This window comes from Cladophialophora yegresii (genome assembly GCF_000585515.1).
Source record: "Cladophialophora yegresii CBS 114405 chromosome Unknown aczIN-supercont1.2, whole genome shotgun sequence".
NCBI lineage: Eukaryota > Fungi > Ascomycota > Eurotiomycetes > Chaetothyriales > Herpotrichiellaceae > Cladophialophora > Cladophialophora yegresii.
In genome coordinates, this window is record NW_006913046.1 from 2006537 (window position 1) to 2025962 (window position 19426).

The 19426-nt window shown below is 54.2% G+C and overlaps 10 protein-coding genes across 10 annotated transcripts; 6 read left to right on the top strand and 4 right to left on the bottom strand.

The window, feature by feature from the left end:
- Nucleotides 1–111: 111 nt before the first annotated feature.
- A1O7_02646 (uncharacterized protein) lies at nt 112–1730 on the bottom strand (the record flags this gene model as incomplete). The annotated part of the gene is made up of 2 exons (XM_007756677.1): nt 112–762; nt 846–1730. The coding sequence occupies 2 exons, from the start codon at nt 1728–1730 to the stop codon at nt 112–114; spliced, it is 1536 nt and encodes a 511-aa protein (XP_007754867.1).
- Nucleotides 1731–2153: 423 nt separating this feature from the next.
- A1O7_02647 (uncharacterized protein) lies at nt 2154–2939 on the top strand (the record flags this gene model as incomplete). The annotated part of the gene is made up of 1 exon (XM_007756678.1): nt 2154–2939. The coding sequence occupies one exon, from the start codon at nt 2154–2156 to the stop codon at nt 2937–2939; it is 786 nt and encodes a 261-aa protein (XP_007754868.1).
- A 394-nt stretch (nt 2940–3333) lies between these two features.
- A1O7_02648 (S25 ribosomal protein) lies at nt 3334–3778 on the bottom strand (the record flags this gene model as incomplete). The annotated part of the gene is made up of 3 exons (XM_007756679.1): nt 3334–3569; nt 3668–3725; nt 3776–3778. The coding sequence occupies 3 exons, from the start codon at nt 3776–3778 to the stop codon at nt 3334–3336; spliced, it is 297 nt and encodes a 98-aa protein (XP_007754869.1).
- A 340-nt stretch (nt 3779–4118) lies between these two features.
- A1O7_02649 (40S ribosomal protein S22) lies at nt 4119–4779 on the bottom strand (the record flags this gene model as incomplete). The annotated part of the gene is made up of 2 exons (XM_007756680.1): nt 4119–4378; nt 4647–4779. The coding sequence occupies 2 exons, from the start codon at nt 4777–4779 to the stop codon at nt 4119–4121; spliced, it is 393 nt and encodes a 130-aa protein (XP_007754870.1).
- A 1131-nt stretch (nt 4780–5910) lies between these two features.
- On the bottom strand, nt 5911–6544 carry A1O7_02650 (uncharacterized protein; the record flags this gene model as incomplete). The annotated part of the gene is made up of 2 exons (XM_007756681.1): nt 5911–5961; nt 6014–6544. 2 exons carry the CDS (start codon nt 6542–6544, stop codon nt 5911–5913), a joined length of 582 nt encoding a protein of 193 aa, XP_007754871.1.
- A 967-nt stretch (nt 6545–7511) lies between these two features.
- On the top strand, nt 7512–8102 carry A1O7_02651 (uncharacterized protein; the record flags this gene model as incomplete). The annotated part of the gene is made up of 1 exon (XM_007756682.1): nt 7512–8102. One exon carries the CDS (start codon nt 7512–7514, stop codon nt 8100–8102), a length of 591 nt encoding a protein of 196 aa, XP_007754872.1.
- A 660-nt stretch (nt 8103–8762) lies between these two features.
- A1O7_02652 (uncharacterized protein) lies at nt 8763–10634 on the top strand (the record flags this gene model as incomplete). The annotated part of the gene is made up of 4 exons (XM_007756683.1): nt 8763–9421; nt 9471–9779; nt 9830–10318; nt 10376–10634. 4 exons carry the CDS (start codon nt 8763–8765, stop codon nt 10632–10634), a joined length of 1716 nt encoding a protein of 571 aa, XP_007754873.1.
- A 4413-nt stretch (nt 10635–15047) lies between these two features.
- A1O7_02653 (uncharacterized protein) lies at nt 15048–15569 on the top strand (the record flags this gene model as incomplete). Its single annotated transcript, XM_007756684.1, has 1 exon — nt 15048–15569. One exon carries the CDS (start codon nt 15048–15050, stop codon nt 15567–15569), a length of 522 nt encoding a protein of 173 aa, XP_007754874.1.
- A 195-nt stretch (nt 15570–15764) lies between these two features.
- Nucleotides 15765–16700, top strand: A1O7_02654 (uncharacterized protein; the record flags this gene model as incomplete). Its single annotated transcript, XM_007756685.1, has 2 exons — nt 15765–16182; nt 16234–16700. The coding sequence occupies 2 exons, from the start codon at nt 15765–15767 to the stop codon at nt 16698–16700; spliced, it is 885 nt and encodes a 294-aa protein (XP_007754875.1).
- A 1504-nt stretch (nt 16701–18204) lies between these two features.
- Nucleotides 18205–19015, top strand: A1O7_02655 (uncharacterized protein; the record flags this gene model as incomplete). Its single annotated transcript, XM_007756686.1, has 2 exons — nt 18205–18566; nt 18676–19015. 2 exons carry the CDS (start codon nt 18205–18207, stop codon nt 19013–19015), a joined length of 702 nt encoding a protein of 233 aa, XP_007754876.1.
- Nucleotides 19016–19426: the final 411 nt, after the last annotated feature.

The window sequence follows — 19426 nt, forward strand, 5'->3', positions numbered from 1 at the left end:
GACTATACTCCGTACGATTCGTCTATCAGACGAGTCGGCGAAAATGGCACTCCTCAACAACAGACCAAGCAGTCAAAAGACACTGATCCCAAATCGCCCAGGCTAATTAATCTAATCCTTCTCATTGATCCTCCGTTCCCAATCTTCTCCGACCTTCAGACTTTCCACCACAGCGACCCGCCTCCCTACGCCGGTGCGTTCTTCCTTCTGCCACCACTTCTCGCCCCTTTTATATCCGCCCACCGCGCTGCCCTCGTCATCCGTGTCGATCAGCCCGCCGTGTCCGCCTTCATCGCCAATCACAATCACAGTCTGCCGTACCCAGCCGGACAGGTCGGACACAATCTCACCGTCACGCCCGCATAGCGATTCCTGGATATACACGACCTCGGGCGCGAGGGAGCGGAGAATGTGCTTGTGTCCGTTGGGCGACGTGTAGGGTAGGACCATGGTGTCGCGATCCACAATGCCGATCGCCTGACTGTAGAGTGTTTTAAACAAGCTCGACGACTCGTCGATGGGCTTCGGGTCAACTTGCGTGAGGATGCCGTCGCTGCTGGGGAAATCGCCTGGAGTGACAGCCGGCGTGTGCGCATCTGCTTGGCTGATGTTGGAGAACGAGGAGGCCATGCTCTGCGAGGGGCGGCGGGCCGGCGTGTGCGAGCTGCTTAGGGGGCGAGCTTTGAGGTCGGGAGCGTAGATGAGGACGAAGACGCGGGTGGTTTCCGGGTCGATATATTCGGGCAGGTGGGAGAGGATGGACTGCAACAGGTTCGTTAGTCTTGCTCAACGATTGTCCTCCGTGCCCTGTAATGGGTGATGTGAGGGTGGGAAAATGCACTCACGGCATGGTCGCCGACATCTCCGTCAGCATCGCCCACTGCTGAAACAACAACAGCCACAGTCTTCCGTTTGGGACTTGCAATCGAAGCAGAGCGGGGCAGTTCGACGCTCCCGGAGAAGAACTCGTCAGCCGTGCCTCGCCTCTTGATGCCCTGCTTGATCTGCCGGTCATTGTCGCGTTGTTCTGCCTCCTCGCTCCACCGCTCGTGGTCTTCGTAGCCTTCTCCGCCTCCACCACTGAGCGTGCTGATCGCGGCGCCGACCATGGCCCCGGCTGCAGCGGTTGCGGATGCGAACGGCCTATTCGTCCAGTCATACGATTGAGTTGGATTTTGGCCAAGAGAGCGTTCGCCGGAAGGTGTGCTTGAGCGACCGAGCCCCAATGCGCTAGACATGCGCGCCACTAGTCCTGTCTCTTGTTCCTGTTCCACCACCGTTGAGCGAGCTGTAGAGCGCCACTCCTCTTCCGTCCCTCGCCAGCCCGGAGGTGGAGGACCGCCTTGAAATCCACCGGGCGGAGGAGGAGGTCCTTGGAACGTTCCTGGCGGTCCAAACCCGCCGGGCTGAAGCGGACCAGGTATCATTGGTTCCAGAGGCGGTCCTGGTGGCCCTTGAAAGCCGCCGGGCGGTGCCGGTCCAGATAAACCTCCACTCATGGTATACCCTGACTGAGCCGCACCTCCCTGGTAGTGTTCATCTTCGCTGGAATCGTACTCTTCGTCTTTTCTCTCGCCCCAGACCCATGCGGCGAGACCAATTGTCGCAGCCGTGACGGTCAGGGCGAGCGGCACCCAGTAACCGAACGTCGATCTCGAGCCTGAATACCCATATCCGCCCGAGGTGGTCGTCTTGCGCTTTCGCTCTGTTACCGTGTAGGAGTAGGACATGTTTGCATCGGTCCGTCAATGGTGCTGCTCGTTCGATTGCACTGAGGAATGCTCGGCGAGCCTTGTGTTTACTTGCTCCAGCCAAGGTTCGGCGCTCTGATCTGCGCGAGTCTTCAGAAGGTAGTGACGGTCAATGCATCGACAATACTCTTGCTATGCTCCATTGAAGCCACGAGAGAGAAATGACCGAGGAGGACCAAAGCGCGGGTGGAGGGGGAGGGCGAGTCGAGCTGAATTGCGCGTGGCTGGAAGATACGTCTCCATCTCCAGAGGTTCCCAGCCTCGAGGCCACAACTTTCCCCACATCTTACTCGCTTGCTTCCTACGGAGTACAGCAAGCCAATGACAGCAGTTCCACAATGACCAGAAATCCATGTCCCTGATGTCGATGTCTGGTGCATGGTCTCTCGTCTATAAATTACAATGGGCGACTCAGAAACCCGGCGGCGAGGACCAAAAGTCACGTCCTCTACTGCGAAACTCGCCGGCCATGTCGATGAGCAGCCAGAAGACACCGACTCACGAGTGATCTCCTTGCTCGACGTCCTGCGCCTGCTCCTTACCCTTGTTTTTGCGTCATGCCTGCTATCATACTACCTCACCTCAGGCGCCTCCTTCACGTTCAACTATAATCCCTGGTTTCTCAACGCCTCAAAACTCTCAACCTGGTGGAGCGGGCCCCTCCTGCTGACGCCCGCACAGTTGGCGCTCTACAATGGCACCGACCCTTCCAAGCCAATATACTTGGCCATAAACAGTACCATCTTTGACGTCACCGCGGGAAAACACACTTACGGACCGGGTGGAAGTTATGAGGTTTTCGCCGGTCGAGATGCCACGAGAGCGTACGTGACAGGTTGTTTCCTCGAAGATCGGACTGGCGACCTGAGAGGAGCGGAGTGGATATACATCCCGGTGGAAGACGACCCGGACGAGGACATTTCAAGTGGAACAAGGAAGCTACGCGCGGAGAAGGAGCGCCGAGATGCGAAGAAGAAAGTCCTCGCAGAGGTGGCCAAGTGGGAGGAGTTCTACAGGAATCACAAGAAATATTTCGAGGTCGGCAAGTTGGTGGATGTGCCGGAGTATGTGGCTGAGGCACCGAAGTTGTGCGAGCCAGCCGAGAAAGGACGGCCGAAGAGGAAGAATATGAATGCAAAGAAGGACAAGAGGGACAAGAAGGACGCGCCCGGGAAACCTGTACAATGATCAATTCGAGCGGTGCATGATGGGACGAAGAATTCTTTGCGTAGGTAGATGCATAGCAAAGGCGTGCTGGGTTTCATGTCTGAACTGCCGGGCTTGTCGGATTGCCTCATCATATATTTGGCTCAGCCATCAATTGCGAATAGTCATAGATTGGGCCCAGATTGCTTGCATTTGGTGATGACTGCATTCGAATGTCCCTAAACCGATGCCGGGCATTGACTATGCCAGTCGAAATGTGTCTATGAGTCGAGCTCGGAGCATATGTCCCAGGCCCCAACCGATGCAGATCGAGCGAATTCGCCTGGTCGTTGCATTTGTTGATATCTCCTCATTTCGAGCATCTTGACTTCGAAGAAATCGTCTCGCAACAGCACCGCCACCACTCTAACTCCACCTAGTCGCCACCAGCAGCGGCTCTTGTATAGATGCTCCCTCTGCTGTGCGCAACAACCTTTCTGATCACTCCTCTGTCTTCGAGATCTGCGAGCGCCTTTCGTGCCAATGAGCCATTGATCTTGAGTCTGTCGACCAGGACGGCCACGGTGATGAGCCGGTATGATTGAACATCCTTGTTGAGTTTGTCTGAGGTGGCCTTGTCGAGCACGACGGCGTGGTTGGCCTTATCCTTGACTGTAGCGGAAAAAGTGTATCAGCATATCAGTGTTTAAGGGTATTGAGGATGATCGTGGTGATGCTGGTGATGCCACGAGGACCCCATGCAGACATACCCTTTCCCTTGGACCACTTCTTCTTTTGCTTCTTGCCGCCGGATGATGCTGCGGGGGCCTAGTTTTGTTAGCGAGACGCTCACGAGACGAACTTATCAATGCGCATACCATTTTGACGGTGTTGGGGTGTGTGAGGTGGGAAGATGAAGGAGGAGGTGAGGTTGATGTTCAGTCCGTGATGCGTTGAAATCTCCCGCCCCGCAGTTTCCCAGTGTGGACGCTAAAATTGGTCTTGGCATTTGCACGGTCAAAAATTATGCGCAGCGAGAGCAGAATCTGCAGAAGTTGAAGAAATAGGAGTTCAAGGGCAGATTTCATTCATCAAGCGTCTATCTGCCTGTGATCTCTCTGGCGCTGGAGACCATGATCTGAATCCAAGACTTTTGGGGGTATCTAGTTGCCCTCGCTCATGCCATCATGTCATGCAGAATTCCCATTCAGATCGACCCATCTAGTAGAAGAATCCAATGACCTTGCCAGCAACATGCTTGCGCCTGGCTTCTTCGTGGTCCATGATGCCAGCGCTGGTCGTCAGGACGATGTAGCCGAATTGACGAGACGGCAACAGCTTGACCACCCACTTCTCAAGATCGCGGAGTTGGACGTTGTAGCGTGGAGAGATGACGCCAGTCTTGTTGAGACGGCCGTTGAGCTGGATGACGACCTTGCCGCTACGGTGGTCGTCAACTTCTTCGAATTCTCCGATGTAGCCTGTAAGCCTCGTGTCAGTCGACGCCTTTGCAAAAATGTCCGAGATGTTGCGATCGAATAAACATATAACAAACATGGCAAAAAGAATGCAAACGTGTAAGATCGATCGCAACTTGAAACGTTCAATCTTTCGGGTACTTAAAGGGCAAAGGTCGTGGGAGCAAAATGTGAAACCGCCGCCTAGTTATCAACCCGAAGTCCAACATCGACAGGTGTAATCCTCCTCTTGTGCGAAATAGATCCGGATGTTTCCGGAGCGCCGACGTACCGTGCTTCTGCATGACGGACAGGAATTTGATGATGACCTTTGAGCTGGGTCGGATCAAGACTTGTCGCTTGCCGGCTTTCTCAGCATTGTTGATGCTCTTAAGGGCATCGTTGAGGACTGAGGTCTTGACCATGATTGCGGTGTTGGGATTGGGATGAGATTCTCAAGTTCGTGTGCCGGCCGAGGAACTTGAGGTATCTACAGTCGAAAAGTTAGTCTTCAGTAGCCTCGAGCCAGGAAGAGTGCCCAGTCAAGGGTTCTTCAGCTCGTGTCGCAAAAGATGAGCGTATCCCAAAGCCTGCGATCCGACCTGGAAATGTTACAGAATAGGCGCTGGCAGTCGGGATTGCTCATCTCAAGGCTAGCCGAAGAGGGGGCCGTGAACTGGACATACCTCGAAACGTGTAATGATGTTGACGATGGAGATTTGTCGCGGTTGGACGTGGAGAGAAAAGTGTACTGTAAATCGAGCGTGGAGTTGAATTTCGAAGTGCGGTTTGCCAAGATTCTAATTTGCGTCTGGATCACTAATAATCCGCCGGTTCAGGGTACTCAGCCTCGTCAGCCTCGCGCATCCAGCGACAAGGCTCATCTGCGTAGTACCTTCCTCGGTAGCAGGATCGTCGGTCCTTGTCTGTTATTTTACCGAGATCTAGCCATTCTGCGGAGGCCGGGCTAGGAGGACGACCCTGTGGTCAGGAGAGATCCTGCTTCCTCTTAGAAGTGAGACTGGACTTCTTCAATGGCTCCGTGGACGGCCTTCACAAGATGTCGCAATTGGCACCGATGAACAACGAGATCATTGTAGCTTGTGTTCATAGCCAATACGTTTGCCTCAAAAGTCACCTCCAGGGTAACTGGGTATCCGCCAGATGATCCACAGTGAAGTGGGCAATATCGTAGATCCTAGTGTGTTGGCTTTCTGTTCGATGTGTCGGGAGTGTCTCATCCGTAGCGACGGCGACTGTGGAGGTGATACATGGCATGCAATAATGCCACAGCTGGCTGCGAAAGAAGTAGGTGCCGGCTTTGCAGATGTCAACCTTACGATGCGCGCGAGTGTTCTGGTTCAGGACTTCCCGTGTTCTAGTATGCCGAGGCCACGGATGAGTTGTTGTCCTTGTGATCACTGGCCTCTTGGAACCGAAGGATCAGCACCATCGATGAGCACTTCATGCAACACTGACCGACACATCCAGATACGGCCTTGGCGTAGTGACTCATGCCATTCCCTCGTTTGAGGGCTGGACGTGGGTCATCCAGTTCACAAATTAGGGTCGACAATAATGGTGAAGATGAGGAGCGCGAGAAGCAGCTGGTGCATGGTTCAGCAATGAGGTTGACCTTCGGGCAACAAGAAAACTGACCAATATGAAGGCCGGGATAAAGACGAGGACCACAATCCCACTGGTAACAATTTGCTTCCTCAACGCCATGGCATTTTGGCAGGAAAAGAATCTCCACACTCCAGCAATAGCGACAGCAACGGCGATTATGAGCGTGGCCGAAGCAACGGGAATGCCCAAATCATAGTCACTCAGCTTGCCCTGCGGGACAGGATGATGCTGTAACCTGTAAAGCTGAAGGGCTGTGATTGCAAAATTGGCAAGTGCAGAAGCAGTTCTGATATAGCCAAGGAAGACACGCTCGTTCGCCAGATGATCGCGCGCTGCTTTCGTGGGAACATGGCGGTCGTAAGATGGAAGGGTTAACCATTTTCGGGAAGCAGATCGAGTATTGCTTCTATGCTCGCGCGGAGTGCTTCCGAGGGTCGGGGTTGACGGCCGCGCAACAGTGGCCTGATGTGTCGCATTGCCAAAGCCATCGAGCTCGAACTCCTCATTCGCTGGGCGAATTCGACCTGTCAGGCGGCTTGCTGGATCGTGAGCATTCAGCATACCTTCCACCCACGGGTATGGAAGATCATGTTGGAAAGCAACGATTGGGAAAATCCGTTATTTCTAGAGCTTCCCCACGGATTTCACTGGCGGTGCTGAAAGCAGATGCCGATTTTGCTTCAAATGCGTTACGATCCTCCGTAAAGATGCCTTCAGTCGGCTGGTACCAGCAGAAACAGAGCGCGTATCGATCTGTATGTGTACATGCAGTGTCGAGGACTAGCAGTGTAGGGTGAGAACGACTGATTTTCTGCCGTCTCGTCTGAGGCTGTACCAGAGGGTTTGCACATTGTACTATTTCCAAGACTATCGCCATCATGCCCAAGTACAAGCGAAAACAATGCTTGAGAAAGCGATGACAATATTCTTCCAGTCAAGGCAAACATACAACATATCGAGGTCTTGTTCTAGGGTGGCAGCATTGATCTGCTACTTTGGAGAACTCGAATCAGTAGTAACCTCTCTACCAAATCAGTAATACCATGATCGAGCGGAAAAATCGAGGCGCTATACATGGCTATTAGAGCCCTGGATGAAGTTGGATCTAGATTCGTAGGCCAGGAGAAGGAGCAGCGGTTGTTTAGTGGGAATGCAGAAGCAGGGAGACGGAATAGTGCCATGGGTTGCATGGGCGTCAGCAATACCTCCGTACTGCCCGGCCCAGCAGTGAATTTCAGCGGATCTTTCTTCTGCAACAACAGCACTCGCCTGTGTCTGTTGGCCCACACTAGACAACGCGCAAATCACCCCCTTCCATGACACAGTTCTCGAACAACTCTTTTCGCAAGCATCACCGTGCGGTAACGTCTATGTTGGACGGGGCTATTTCTCAAGCAACTTTTGTCCTGAGCACCGTTAATCTCTCACTGAGCGACTCATTTCCGCATCTGGTCACTCGAGGAGTTGATGATTCAGTTTCGTTCTCGCAAAGAGTCCTTTTCTCGTTCAAATAATACATACCGCAACCATGCCCAGCGACCATAATCCGGCAATCAGCGACAGCCTTTTGGCAACAGGCAATTTGGACGCCTCTCTCGGTGAATTAGCTGATCGTTTCACTGCTCTCGACCTACCACTGCCCCAGCACCTCGTAGCAGCTATCCGCGCCAGAGCCAAACAAGCCCACGGGATTTATTTCTGCAGCAACTCTTCCAACAAAAGCTACGCGGGGCACGCGGACGCCCAAGAATGTATGCCAGAAGCACAAATCGCCGATTTCGTTCGGCGTAGCCATCAAGATCTTTTCGAGAGATTGAATCAGATGCCATTGGAGAGTAGCCACTTGGCAGGCGATGAAGAGGAGGCCATGGAAGACATCAACAAGAGCGCCATTTCGAAGAGCAGGAACGTGCCATCGATCACCAACGTCCTGGCCGCCTCTGAGAATGTCGTGCTCCTGGCCAACAACGAGCACCAGGTCCCTGTCACGCAGGGCATCGCTGTGAATGAGCGCGCCAACGAGGCCGAACCTCTCGACATCGATTGTCCAAGTGAGCCTGACACTGCGCTCCAGGCAGAAGACCAACCCCTTCTCCGTAAGCACATTGTCCGTCACTAACAACAACAAGACTGACGCGGATTAGCCAACGGCCACCACCTCCCTGTCTACCGCCACTGCCAGCCAGGCGTGGTGGTTTGCTGCGGGTCGGCGTCGTGTGGGTTCCTCGAGAACATTGTTCCTGAGGGGAGCTTCTTCATCATTAGCAATCAGGCCTATTATTGCCTCGATTGTGCTCGCAATTTGTGAGCGCGGCCGCCGTGTGGGATTTGGGTTGTCTTCGTGTAAAGGGATGTCCACAGGGGCGATTGTATGCCGCCGGGCAAGTGTTGTGTAAGGAGGATCATCCTCCGCCGTTGTATGGTCAAAGACAAAAGACAGACCGCGTGTTTTAGACAGTGATGAGACAAAGATGTTGTGAAAGACGCTATTCCATATAACGTTAGCGTGCCAAGTGATCACGATGTCGCCGTAGCCTTCGATTTTCAGGTGACGAGCAATTCTTCATCTTTGGCCACTTGCAGGAGACTCTACCGTTTGACGTTCATCTGGACCTGGACCCGACGCCCTAGTGATTGTTTTGAGGCGTACAGAAACTACCGTTCCAAGGGTTTGCCCACGCACGCCCTCCTCCATTTCCGACTCTGACCACAGCCAAGTGAATCTGCTCCTTCCCGCGACTCCACGCTCTCTCGAGCACACCACCAACCACTACTCAAAATGTCAGGACTCGACGTCGAGGCCCTCCTCGACTCTACAGCCGCCAATAATGTCAAAGACCGCGAGTCCCCTCGGGACGCCGAAGACCGCCATCGTACCGAACGCTCTGATCGTCGCGACAAGGACAAGCACCGTGATGGCTCCCGTGACCGTGACAGGGACCGCAAGAGACGAGACCGCAGCCGAGACCGAGAACACCGCCGAGACCGCGATGAGGACATGAAGAGCCCAAGAAGCGAGCATGGTAGCGCTAACGGAAGCCATAGAAGCAGTAGGAGAAGAAGTCGCAGTCGTGACCGCGAGGACGACAGAAGACGCTCCAAGCGCGACGATGATTACCATCGCAAACGCTCTCGATCTCCAGAATACGATCGCTACTACCGACCCAGTGGACGATCCAGGCGCGATGAGGACGACCATAGCCGCCGCGACCGAGACCGGGATCGGGATCGACGTCGCTCAGCAAGTCCAAGAAAACGTGTCAAGAGCAAAACTCCCGAGCCGCAACTTACTGAGGATGAGCGTGACAGGAGAACTGTTTTCGTTCAGCAGCTAGCCGCTCGTCTACGCACAAAGGAGTTGATTCAATTTTTCGAAAAGGTTGGTCCTGTCAATGAGGCCCAGATCGTCAAGGACCGAGTCAGTGGCCGCTCCAAAGGGTAAGTCCTCGACTTCATTCTACTTCAGATGCATGCTAATGGTTTCCAGTGTGGGCTACGTCGAATTCAAGAATGAAGAATCAGTCCCACTTGCAATTCAGATGACCGGACAGAAACTTCTGGGAATTCCCATCATCGCACAGCTCACTGAAGCAGAAAAGAACCGCCAGGCCCGCAATCCCGAGGCTCAAAGCAGCAATCACAATTCCATCCCCTTCCACCGTCTTTACGTTGGAAACATCCACTTCAGCATTACTGAGCAAGATCTACAGAATGTCTTTGAGCCTTTTGGAGAGCTTGAGTTTGTTCAGCTTCAGAAGGAGGAAGGCGGCCGTAGCCGAGGTTATGGCTTTGTGCAGTGCGTAGTCTCTCTGTGCTTGTTTTTCGATATATGCTGACTATTGCCAGGTTCCGTGATCCAAACCAAGCACGTGAGGCCCTTGAGAAGATGAATGGTTTTGACCTTGCAGGCCGCCCCATCCGAGTCGGACTCGGGAACGACAAGTTCACCCCCGAGTCAACCGCCAATTTGATGCAACGCTTCCAACCCCAGGGTCAGGGTGGCGGCTTCCAAGGTTCCTCATTCTCAGGTGCCGGTGGCCGCGGCGCTCATGCTGGTGGATCTGGAGGCACTTTTGACCGCGCGGGTGGCCGTGATAACGACAAAGGCACCGGCGGTGCAAGCGCTTTGGACGATACCGACGTTGCTGGTGTGAATTTCAGCAATTACAGCCGAGATGCATTGATGCGCAAACTTGCTAGGACCGACGAATCGACCCCGGATGCCGATGCCAAGCGCGCAGCGGTTCCGGTCAAAAAGGAGAGTAGACCTCTACCTGTTAACGTCAGCCAAGCCAGCAGATGCGTGCTGCTGAGGAACATGTTTGATCCGGCCGAGTGAGTCTCTTATATTCCCTGCCATGTGGCAACAGTCTGGCTAACAAGCGACAACAGGGAAGAAGGCGACGCATGGATCAAGGAGCTCGAAGACGATGTCCGTGCCGAATGCGAAGAGAAGTACGGCCATGTTGTCCACATCTCTCTGGACCCCAACACGGCAGGAGACATCTACCTCAAATTCGAGCGCGTCAGTGGAGGGGAAAATGCTATCAAGGGTCTCAATGGACGATACTTTGGCGGTAGGCAAATCAGCGCTCAGCCAGTCGTTGACGCCGTGTACAGCAGTTTGTTCTCTAGGACCAAAGCACTCTGAATGAGAACGCGACTGGCCACGAGTGACAGGGACGGATTGCGCCAAAAGATCCTACGCCGTCGCAAACTGAGCCACCAAAGTGGAAACACCGAGGATCGAAACTCTAGTGGGCTATAGCGCAGCATCTTGACCTCTTTCTAGGCACATCATCTCGCCGCTGGTCTCAGTGGATTCACTCAGCGATTGGGACGGGATGGGGACTTTGACAGAAGTGGAATTTGAAACATGTTGACTTGTTCTTAGGTCAAATCTGTATAGGGCTTTGCTGGCTGGCTGCAGCCTCAACGCTCGACTTGGAGCTAGAAATCATGGTACCCCCATCACTACAGGCCCGGTAGGTAGGTCGGTCGGTCGACCTTATCAATGATCTTTACTTGCGCGATGAACCTCTGGCGATTTAGAAGCCGAAAGGCATTGTGTTCAGATTTTCGTATTTCGTACCGCTCTCTGCTTTCGCGTTGCCCACGACGTGGCATGACGTTTTTCTCTTGGCCCTTATCCCCTTCCCTTGCGTGGGCCTGTCACAGTGGAAAGGAATCCAGCTCCGATGATGACCATGTCTAGAGATCAAATCTAAGGAAACAGACATCAGCATCGGAAGCCAACAAGTCATGTCTCGAAGAGAAGCGCACACTTTCACCTCCTAACAGTATACTTTCAGAGAGTATACAAGGCCTCGATGGTCACATCCAGCTGAGTCGCAAGCCAAGTCGCTGGCGGATAAAGCACAAGTCCCAACCCTTAAACAGCCGACTCACAGAGACCTCCCTGTGACCATTCCTCGCTTCACATATGGTTTACTTGTCCAAGGCCTGACCCTCCAGAAGACAAAAAGGACATGGCTCGTCGTCCTCGCCGGTCGCACTGCTCAGTGGGAGCATGAAGACGATCCGCCGACCGGCCCCGAGGGGTCACCCTGAGGTTGAGAAAGTGGTGGGTTGCAAACCTGATGTCAAACCAAGCTGCAGTGCGTATCCCCAGCGAGCCTTGTGACCGTCGTCATTCCTCGGCTCGTGAGGTCGCTCGTTGATGTAAGCCGCCATGGCCGCGCCATAGCCTCACCAAACAAAAGCACCTTAAGAAGGCTGCACAACGAAGACTGTGCAGCACATATAATCACGACGACAGCTCTGGCCCACGAGGACCCATTGTGGCTAACTTCAGCGACCATAGCGGCTCCGAACGCCACTGAATCGGGCAGGGCCGACGGGAAGATAGCATCAAGCGAGGACATTGATCGAGACGCGGTGGAAGTCTTCGGGTCAAATCTCAGGCTTAACCCCCTTGTGGCTTGTTCCTGTTTGCGACAAATCTCAAGACGGCGATAAGGTCAGCGGCAATCTTCTCCGGCGCCTCTCGAACGAGTGTTTGAGCACGATCGGCTCCCAGATCGTGTGGGTGTCTTGTCTTTGCTGCTGGTGGATCGCCGGTGGATATGATCCGCTTCTGCGGATTCTCACCGCATGCACCCCGGTATATGATGAATCAACCCGGGGTACTGAAGTAGGAGGTAGATGTTTTGGCGAGCGCAGCTCTTGTGCGAACTGTCTTCGCCACTTGGTCTCGAATAAGTTTCTCCAAGGTCCAGTCTCTTCGTTCGACCTCCTCACTGATTCTTTCCATTTGCGAAGGTCGTCTGAAAAAGTGTTAGCCTCGTCGATTCTCATCTGAGATCCGAAAGCGAAATGCGTACACCCTTGGCTGACCTGATATTGAGGTAATACTTTCAGCTTCTTCTTCCAACTTCTGGCCTCCCAGTCAATTGGGAAGGTTTGACCCAGCCGAAAGCCGTTAGGGTTTGGGTTTGCTGTCAATGAAGGGATAGGTTTATGAGATCGCTCTGACGGAGAGGCTGGCTCGTGGTCCCGGTCATCGCAGCATAGGTCAGTACGGATGGCAGTTTGCTTTTGATGAGTTTCTCGGGAAGGATTAGGTTTGCTATTATAGTATTTGGTCGAACGCTCCAACGAATTGGGCTCACAGATGAAGAGGGTTGAGATCCGGTTGGGATCTCAAAAAGCTTGCTTGGAAACCGCGGGGGTTGCTTGAGAGTAAGTGAGTGGTCGTCTGGGCGGGTTGCTTGATGTGGCGAGAGTCTCAAACTGAGAGAACGGCTTGATCGTGTGCGTTCGGTGCTGATGCTTGAGTATACCGCGGTGGCTGTTGACGATTGGAGCTGATGGGAAGGAGAGAAGCAAACATGAGATCCTTCAAAAAGTAGGAATGAGCATCATTGCGGCTCCCACTGGCTCACCAAGGCAGACGCGAGGGGAAAAGTCAACCGTGGGCCAAGTGCGGCTTGACCATTCCAGTCGTCTCTCTACTTTTCTGTGCACATCAGCCGCACAACTCAGCCGCCGTCACCTTCTCCAAGCCCCTGCTTACCTCGTCGTCGCGCTCAATTTGAGACAATCACGCCCGTGACGGGAATAGACCGACCAAGCTGCCTGCAAACAGATCTCAACCCTGGACTGTTGACCGACCAACCGACATACCTTTCTTTCTTCCCGCCCGCCACACCATCTTGGATCCTGCGTCGGGCAGCAGTCTTTGTGTTTGAGAAGGCTGACAGGTATCCAGCGTCGGACGAGTGTAGGCAAAGTCCTTGCACGTTCACAATGTCAACGTCGATGCTGGATGTCCGTCAGCCCCGGACACCACAGGCAAAATACCACTTGCAAGAAAGGTAAGATCTATAGCCCTGAGCCACAAGTATGACAGCCACTGACACACAGTGAACAGTAACTGTATATAAATAGCAATGCCTCCTGCTGCTTCGAGCCCACGTTGGTCCGGTACGTGCTGCTTTGCTCCTCCTGTCTTGTCCCACGCATCAATACGAAGAGTGTCTAAGAGGTGGATAGAAGGCTGGTGTCTCCCGTTGTCAACAGGGATCAGGACTGGACCCACCTAAGTTGTTGTTTTCTCCTTGTGCTGACCGTGTCTTTGGCAGATAAAGATAGCCGCTTGCCAGCATCAGACAATACAGCAACAGACTGTCAGACCTCTGCCGCCACCAGTTGTGCCAGCCTCATGCTGCATATGCTCCGCTGGGGCCGTCTGTCTGGCTTCTCAACGAGAATGTGCACCGCGGAAAGCGCCAGGTTAGCCTATGACAGTGGGAGTTTTTACACACAGGACAGATGCCGCTCATGCCTCTTGCAATGGCTAGCTGTCCACCTGGGCCTTGTGGAAATGACTGGGGGCGGGCAAACATGCAAATTCACCTCCCGTTGCGGTAAGTCGTCCATGCCGCTATGGAGGCCGTAGTGTGACCATTTCCTGGCTTCACTAACACAGCCATACACAACATCACAAGGCATGGGCTGCTGAGAAAGACATGGAGAGAAGAATGGTCAATGTCAGCAAAAGGGATCGGCAGGACCAGGAGCCCTCGTCCTGGGAGCCTTGTCACTCAGCCTTGCACAGCCAGCCTTGTGGTTCAGCCTTGCGTCCACCAAGGAGTGTGTAAGTGTGCAATGCCATAAGCTCAGCGACGCACCTTGACGAGCTCATGGGTCCTTGTGGATAGGACGCCGACACCGAGGAGATCGGTTTTCACTCTAGCCTCGCAGCTGTCAGCCATGTCACCAGAAGCTTTCTGAAAGAGGCGCGTTTGTCACTGGCCGACTGGGAGACCTTGCGACTGAGTGATCGACGGCAACAGTCAAGATGTCAGTGAAGTGATAGATCGGTGTCACTCACATTCACTGTCTGGATATTAGCACTGCCTCTGGTGATTTGTGCTCTATAAAGGTCTCCCTTTCCCCGAAGATCTTTCCACTCTCTCCTCTCTCCCCAGTGGCATTTGATTTCTTATCGCTAGGGCTGTTTTGACCTTTTTGATTCTCTTTTGCTCAGAGAAAGACGACATCTTTGTGCTTTTGTTGCGCGAGGAAACCACATTTCAGTCTCCAGAAGTCACTGTTTGTACGGCAATTGTGCCGCGTTGGCTGCTTCGACGACGTTCAGTGAGTTCCCAGACCGGCCTTGGCATCACACTCCTCCATTCTCCTTACTGACTCTTCTTCCAGCTCTGAATTTCTCCTTTGCCGCGAGTCGCTCCTGCCGATCTCAAGAGTAAGCACTGTCCTCTCTTTCAGTCGTCATCTTTAGTGCTCGATTTCCAGCTCCATTATCCCTTTACCTTCTTTCTCGTGTCCTTCCCACCTCAATCTGGATCCTCTCCTCAGAAAGTCTTGTCTCCGGCAGCAGCAGCAGCATATTTGGCACCACTTTCGGCACACCAGCTTGTGATCTTCATCGCACTGCTGCATTGTATATTTTGACATCTCGAAGGTTCTGCTCCTGTGGTTTCTGTGTCCCCTTCCTGCTGCCTGTACCATAAGCATTACCGGCTTGCATGAGTACTCATTCAGCTCCTACTCACACTGACCTTTGCTATAGCTCGAGATGTCCTCCTACTACCACGACAGCATGCCTCATGGCGCCTGTCCCAAGTCCCCTGAGCTGGAACGAGCCCAAACTAGGCTCCAGCAGTCTGAACTCTCTTTTTCACGGACCCAGCATGAACTCCAACAGGCACTGAGGGTCCGAGCGACCACTCCCATGTCAGCCAATGAGTATTCAGCCAAGGACCAAGAAATCGCTCAACTGAAACGCAAGTTGAGGGAGACTGAAGAAGAGATGAAGGGACTGCACGACATCATCGAGAGGCAGAAGATGACCATCAAAAACCAGAGCGAGGCCATCCAGAATCCCAAGCAGCACTTTCCAACACCCACCTCTCACCGCTACGGCGGCAATCAGTATGGCCAGGCCACTCTTGCTCTGCCTCCTCCACCACAGCCAATCTTCGCTGACCCAGCTCCAATGGCCACCCCGTCGTCTCAGTCCGGTCCAATGCGGCCTTCTAGTCAGCTGCCTAACCAGCGTCAAACACCGTCTCCATTCAGTGTTCCTCGCAGCCAATAGCCAGTGAGACAACCCCAAGGTCCTCAGGCCCATCCGACCGCCACTCCATTCCGTCAGACACGCAGTGTCAACGACTACGGGTCTCCTGAGGCAATGATGCACTCATTTGCCAATCTGGGACTCTCGAACACTCCTGTGGGCTCCTCCAGAGGCAACGAGACCCCTAGCTCATCCAGCAGACAGCATACTCGAGGCATGCCCTCCAGCATCACACAGCCATCGCCTGCCCCTACCTTCAATCCTGTGAATGGCATGGCGTTGGTGCGAGCACCAGACATGGAACCTGCTGTGGCGGTTTTCGGTCCGTCGGATATTGCCAGAAACTTTGGCGAAGTCTTGCACATGACCGAAACGTATGCCTATGCGCACGTCAACACACCGAGCACTCAGAAGGACAACGCGATGCCTCAAGAGGTGAAACAGCGGCTCCTGAACGCGGCGTCGACCACATCCGCGTTCCAGTTCATGCAAACTCCATTCACTCGCTACATGCTTGTGAACAAGGTCATGCTGCAATTCGTCATCCGGACCGTTCTGAAGCACGACACGTTTGCTGGCTTCGACCCTCGTGTTGACCAGGCGATGGAGAATTGCAAGAACCAGATGTACCAGAGTAAGTTGTTAGCTACCTCGCGCCTCCCCTAACACTAACATGACTCTCCAGCTACGCCAGCGCAAGTCAAGTACCAGCTTCTTGCGACTATGGCGGAACAAGTCAGAACCATCAAGGCGCACCCCAACTTCCCGGCATTCGTCCAAAGCATTGCTCGCAGCCGCGGCAACGAGCTATGGGGCATCCTCAAACCGATGATGCACCAGAAGACGTCTCGCGACTGGGAGGACTTGTACGAACTGATGCTCAAGGCCCACGAGCTCGCTGAGATGATGTACTCTGGCTCCGAGGAGTACAAGTTCGACTTTCCAGTCATGGGCCAGCGGTTTCAGCAGGCGATCATGGAGCCGCGCGACCCTTACCGAAACATCCTGACTCCTGACCAACTCGAGCAATTGGGAGCCACCGTCAGACTTGGGATGACTCCGCTCATCACTTCCCGCACTAGCACCGCGGCTGGATACGTCAACTCGACCCAGGTCATGAAGGCATTCGTGTTGTTGAAGACGGATAGGTGAGCGAAGTGCGGAAAAAACGACGCAGAGCATGACATGGTTGGTGAACGAAGCCCAGGGGATGGTTGCAGCAGGGCATGAGAAGACTCCTGGGATTTGATCATATCACATTGTCACAGAAGCAGTGATTTCAGCACAGAGTTAGGAGGACGTTTGCAATTTGACATGCGGAGTTTAATTTTCCATGCCAAGAGCCTGGAGGTTGCTGGAGTGATGATATTATTGCAACGGCACGGCAAAGGCTATGTACACCAGTATCGAAAAGCATTGTTCCTTCGGACAGGCGTTAGCAGGATGGAAATACGCCACTTTGAGTTGAATGCTGCAACCTTTCCGGTATTGCCACTCCGTTTCTAACACAGCATCGTCGACAATTGTGCTGACATAAGCTCGATGTACCTGGCCCTGAGCCGAATGCCACCTCCCTCAACTGTCTACGGGGATTTGCATTGCGCGGCACACGTTGTCAAACTACATTTAATGTACTGGAAAGCTGGCATCTCGCCAGATAGCATGACGTACTCGGCATCTACGTGATGACAGGAACCCAGCCACTCTCGGGAACGACGTCCTCTAACGGTCCGACGCGTCTTCTTGCCTGTTCGCCGCTGCAGACACAGAGCGACACACCCGCCCAAAGGATACCGCAAGGAAAGTCCGCGGTCAGAGAAACGAGAGACCAGGATGTCTCTGAATAGAAGCGCTGGCCAGGAAGAAGCCAATTAGAGCGGCGTCAAATCCGGGGACTCGCCGCCGTGTAAGAAACGACGCGCGGAGAGATGGTGGCGTGCCGAGGCAGCCGACTGGATAGACGTGGCGACGATGTGAGATCTCACGTCTCGTTTCGTCTCGTCTCGTGTCTCGTCGTATCCATATCGTGTTGTGAGGGTGACGGCGCTGGTAGAGCCACCAACACTGGGCGTCATCTGTATGGATGCTCGCTGACGGACGCGTACCTATCTTCCACAACACCACCTCGTCCTTCCCGCACCCGCCAAGAGAGTGTTCAATCACCGGGTGCCTCGATGACCGGATTGTCCCCTGGGTCTGGACGGATACGGACACGCCCTCTGCCATGGTTTACGCCCGGAGACTTGCAGCTCGTCGATGATTTGCCGATAATGCCATTTGCGGCACACAGGTCCGAGGGTTGCTGGAGACATTGGGAACAAAAATAGATGAATGACTTCTTCCGCTTAGCCTGAAGGGTACACACCACCGAGAGCAATTGACCAGGGGACAGCCGCAGCTCTCCGAGGGGGTTCGAACTTGTGGAAGAAGATTGCAGTGTTTGTATATATGTCGTGGTCCAATTTGTGTCTGTCTTTGTACCCTTCACTCTTCACGTCTGCCGGCCAAGTACTAATTACCGGCCCAGTCCAGCCTCGAACGCCAAAAACCGCACGTAGTCGCGCGACATTCGTCCCTCGATTCGAGCAAAGACACGAATTACAGTCGCAGTTGCAATTGCGGGAACGGCCAATTCCAAGCCAACTCCCACATCACCATGCGCAGCCACGCCCTCTTGTCCCTCTCCCTTGGTGCCCTCGCATCCTCTGGCCACGCAGCGACCTTCGACGTCGACGCTGGCGAACATGGCTTCTCCTTCGAGCCCGACACCATCACAGCCGCCGTGGGCGACACCGTCAACGTCCACTTCTACCCCGGAGGCCACACGGCGACCCAATCAACCTTTGATGACCCCTGCTTCCCCATGTCCGGAGGGATCAATTCCGGCGTGGTGAACTCCAACTCCGGCCAAGCCAGCATGATGTTTTCGTTTCGAGTCAACTCCACGGACCCGATCTGGATGTACTGCGGTGCGCCGGGTCATTGTGCCGCAGGGATGGCGTTTGTGGTTAATCCGCCGTAAGTGACGGTGACAGCCTTGCTGCCGCCGCGGCAAGCCAAGGCTGTGGCTGGCCCCCCCGGTCCCTGGTTACTACGACCCAATGCTGACTCATCCACGCACCCGCAGAGCAAGCGGCGGCAGCACCCTCGCGGCCTACCAGAGCGCCTCGAGCGGCAAGTCCGGCTCCGCGCCCAGCGCCGTCTCGGGGGGTGTCCTCGTCGCCAATGTCGAGAATGACGAAGGCGATGGTGATAACAGTAGCTCGGCTTCCGGTTCGGCCACCGCCGCGCAGAGCTCCTCGACTACAGCTACTGGCTCCGCCGCGGCGGCTTCGACAACCACGGCCGGAGGCTCTACTACGGACACTCCGGGCAGTGCCGCGAGTTCGAATTTGAAGGTCGGGCCCGCCCCGTTGCTGCCATTGCTGCTATTGGCAGGACCTGCTGCGGCCTGGATGTTCTCGTGAGGGATTTGACACACACATGGCATCTTTCGCGGTGAGGGTGGAGCATGGCATAACAGAGACGGAGCGGAGCAGAGCAACACAGGGCACGGCAGGCGCGGACAATCTACGTACAGTAGAGGGCCATTATTGCCTTCCCGGTCTCCGGACAGAGTCGACGGACAAGTCCCACGTGAATGGGATGGTCTACTCACCAGTCGTGGATCCGTACACTTGGTTAGTTATCGTACGCAATAGATGAACGCACGCGGCATGCAAGCAAGCAAGCAACTCTGGGGGACTGTGTCGAACGGACTAGCAGCAGATACTCGGAATGTACACAGTACCCGTGGAAGGAAGGACGGTAATTAGCATTCTGAAGCTGGAGCTAGAGCCAAAGCTCGTACAGCTCCAATGATGGAACGGATGGATGAA